Source organism: Eurosta solidaginis, chromosome 2, assembly GCF_040869045.1.
Source record: "Eurosta solidaginis isolate ZX-2024a chromosome 2, ASM4086904v1, whole genome shotgun sequence".
Lineage (NCBI taxonomy): Eukaryota > Metazoa > Arthropoda > Insecta > Diptera > Tephritidae > Eurosta > Eurosta solidaginis.
In genome coordinates this window covers 290,640,766-290,641,648 of record NC_090320.1, presented here as the reverse complement: position 1 = coordinate 290,641,648, position 883 = coordinate 290,640,766, and the positions used below count along the sequence as shown (strand labels likewise).

At 31.9% G+C, this 883-nt stretch overlaps 1 protein-coding gene across 1 annotated transcript; it reads left to right on the top strand.

Annotated features, from left to right (window-relative positions):
* Positions 1–883, top strand: baf (barrier to autointegration factor). The gene is made up of 2 exons (XM_067768456.1): positions 1–280; positions 422–883. Exons 1-2 carry the CDS (start codon positions 155–157, stop codon positions 566–568), a joined length of 273 nt encoding a protein of 90 aa, XP_067624557.1. The 5' UTR covers positions 1–154; the 3' UTR covers positions 569–883.

Genomic DNA, 883 nt, shown 5'->3' with positions numbered 1-883 from the left:
GTCTTTTATTGTGCGTCATTCTTAATTTGATTTGTGAATTTTGCGTACATTTTTAGTGTAGTTCTCAATTTTTCGCGGCATAATTTCGTCACCGATAAAAATAAAATCTAATTACAAAGCATAAACATTAACATAAAGCGCTGAAAGGAGCGAAATGGCTGGAACTTCACAAAAATACCGAAACTTTGTGGCGGAGCCGATGGGCAGCAAATCTGTGACAGAGTTAGCTGGTATTGGTGAAACGTTAGGAGGACGCCTTATTGAGGCTGGATTTGATAAGGTGCGTAGATGCCATTAGGAGTGTACACATGTTAATTCAGCTTATTGTGTAAACTACTACAACTTGTACGAAGCCATGGTAGCATTCATATATATATGTTATGCTAGTAAAGTATATTAACTAAAATGCGTTGCTTTCCAGGCTTACACCGTGCTGGGACAATATTTAATATTGAAAAAAGATGAAGAATTATTTAAGGACTGGATGAAGGAAGTTTGTAATGCAAGTTCAAAGCAAGCATCAGATTGTTATAATTGTTTAAATGATTGGTGTGAAGAGTTCTTGTAGACATGCTATGCTACATACATATGTACTAAGTCACGCTATTTTAATTAATTAATCAACATAACTACATCCCACATATGCACTAAATGGTAACACAGCAGTCTCAATAGCGCGCATAACAAAAATGTTTTTTATTTTGTAAAATTTTCTATGAAAACTCTTTTATAAGTAATATATTTATATGTAATTTATAATACAAAACTATGTTTTCAAAAGTACTAATTACTGAAGAATGGACAAACTAAATGCGCACGAGATTTTTATTCTCAAATGGCTGTTATATAAATAAATAAATAAATATACATACATTAATAATCA